The sequence below is a fragment of the Mandrillus leucophaeus genome, unplaced genomic scaffold (genome assembly GCF_000951045.1).
Source record: "Mandrillus leucophaeus isolate KB7577 unplaced genomic scaffold, Mleu.le_1.0 Scaffold56, whole genome shotgun sequence".
NCBI classification, from domain to species: domain Eukaryota; kingdom Metazoa; phylum Chordata; class Mammalia; order Primates; family Cercopithecidae; genus Mandrillus; species Mandrillus leucophaeus.
This window is the reverse complement of record NW_012106030.1, coordinates 6,604,420-6,606,298: the sequence shown is the minus strand read 5'-3', so window position 1 is coordinate 6,606,298 and position 1,879 is coordinate 6,604,420. Positions and strand designations below refer to the sequence as shown.

Below are 1,879 nucleotides of genomic sequence, written 5' to 3'. Positions count from 1 at the left end.
TCTTTCTTTCTCAGATTGATTTTCACGGCTCCTATTCTGAGGCTCATTCGGCTGGTGATTTTGGTACCGTTTGTTTCCATTTGCTTAATTTTCTCCTTGTGGTATAGTTCACTTATAATGACATCACCACTGTGCTTTAAATATGTGTGTCTTTAATATTTTGCCTGTTGCATGTATTTTCTATTTAATGTTGCAGTTCATATATAGTAGAGATGTACCTCATTTAACATAGAGATGTATTTCTAAAAACTTGTGTCTATATGTGTTTTTTTTGTTAAAAACTCTACATTTTGTTGTTGACATGTCTTAATTTTAGAAAAACTTTACGTATACATTGGGTTAAAATTCATTAGCTAGTGTCTCCTACTCTCCTAATACTTTAGCTTTATTAAATTCCACCTTTTGTCTGTAGTAGTAAATTACTTTTAAATATTTAAACTAGGTGGTGAATGGTGTTTATTAAAAGAAACCCTTATGGTAGATATTTCCTTAAAGTAAAACAAAAATCACCTTTGGTTATATGGCTAATTCTTTCTTAATGTATATGTTTCACTAAGATTTTTAAAAGATAATTTTTCTTTAAAAAAAAGCATGCCTTTACCTAAAACAATGAACAAAAACATGTAATAATGTGAAAAACTAGTAATCTGACTTGTCAGACCTCATGTTGAAAGATGCATGCTATGTTTGTCACTAATCCACCAAATGTCAATATTTTTTTCATACCCTAGGAGGAGATGTGTTGAGCCAGTTTGAATTTAATTTTAATTACCTTGCACGACGCTGGTAAGAGCAATGTACATTTAAATATGTGATATCTAAATGGCATTTAGAACCAACTCTTTTTCTTAGAAAATATAACTTACAGTATAATTAGAAGTCTTCTGCACTGGTAAATTTTGAAAAGCAAAACTGCATATTAGCATAGTCTAAGTAGATTCTTTGAAAACTTGAATTCCACCCAATTTTGAATGGAGTTGCTGAGTCATAGTTTAACTTTACTTTTTCAAAATCATCATCTCACCTTATGCTCCCATCAGCTTTGTATAATCGTTCTGCTGTTTCTGCATTCTCCAATACTTAGTATTGTCCAGCTGCTAAAATTTTCCAGCCTGTTTGTGTGTAATGGTATCTCATTAAGGCTGCCATTTGAATTTCCCAGATTACTAATGAGGTCAAACTTTTCTTCAATTTTATGGATCATTTGTGTTTAATTTTAAGTAAAAACTTTTTCCAATTTTCAGTCTATTTTTCTGTTGGGTTGCTTATCCTTTTTATTTATTTGTAAGTATTACATATTCTGGCTTCTACTGTCTTGTCAGTTTGTCACTTAATTGTTACAAATGTCTCTCACAGTTTGTGGTGTGTCTTTTCACTTACTTTATCGTGTATCTTGACAAGCAGAATTTGTTAATATTCATGTAGTTGAATATATCAGTTTTTCCTTTGTAATCTGTACTTCTGATGTCTTATTTAAGAAATCCATTCTTAGCTGGGTGTAGTGGCACAGTACCTGTAGTCCCAGCTACTCAGGAGGCTGAAGTGGGAGGATCACTTGAGCACAGGAGTTTGAGGCTTCAGTGAGCTATGACTGCACCACTGCACTCCAGCCTGGGCAACAGAGTGAGACCCTGTCTCTTAAAAAAAAAAAAAACAAAGACACTTTGGGAGGCCAAGGCAGGTGGATCACGAGATCAGGAGCTTGAGACCGTCCTGGCTAACATGGTGAAACCCTGTCTCTACTAAAAATACAAAAAATTAGTCAGTTGCGCTGACGGGCACCTGTAGTCCCAGCTACTCAGGAGGCTGAGGCAGGAGAATGATGTGAACCTGGGAGGCAGAGCTTGCAGTGAGCCGAGATCGTGCCACTGCACTCCAG

The 1,879-nt window shown here is 35.1% G+C and overlaps 1 protein-coding gene across 1 annotated transcript in view; it reads left to right on the top strand.

The window, feature by feature from the left end:
• Positions 1 to 1,879, top strand: part of GPLD1 (glycosylphosphatidylinositol specific phospholipase D1) — a 75,472-nt gene that overhangs the window by 17,274 nt on the left and 56,319 nt on the right. The window contains exons 6-7 of the mRNA XM_011998202.1: positions 15 to 63; positions 732 to 786. Coding sequence (XP_011853592.1) covers positions 15 to 63; positions 732 to 786 — 104 coding nt within the window. The remainder of the gene's footprint in view (positions 1 to 14; positions 64 to 731; positions 787 to 1,879) is intronic.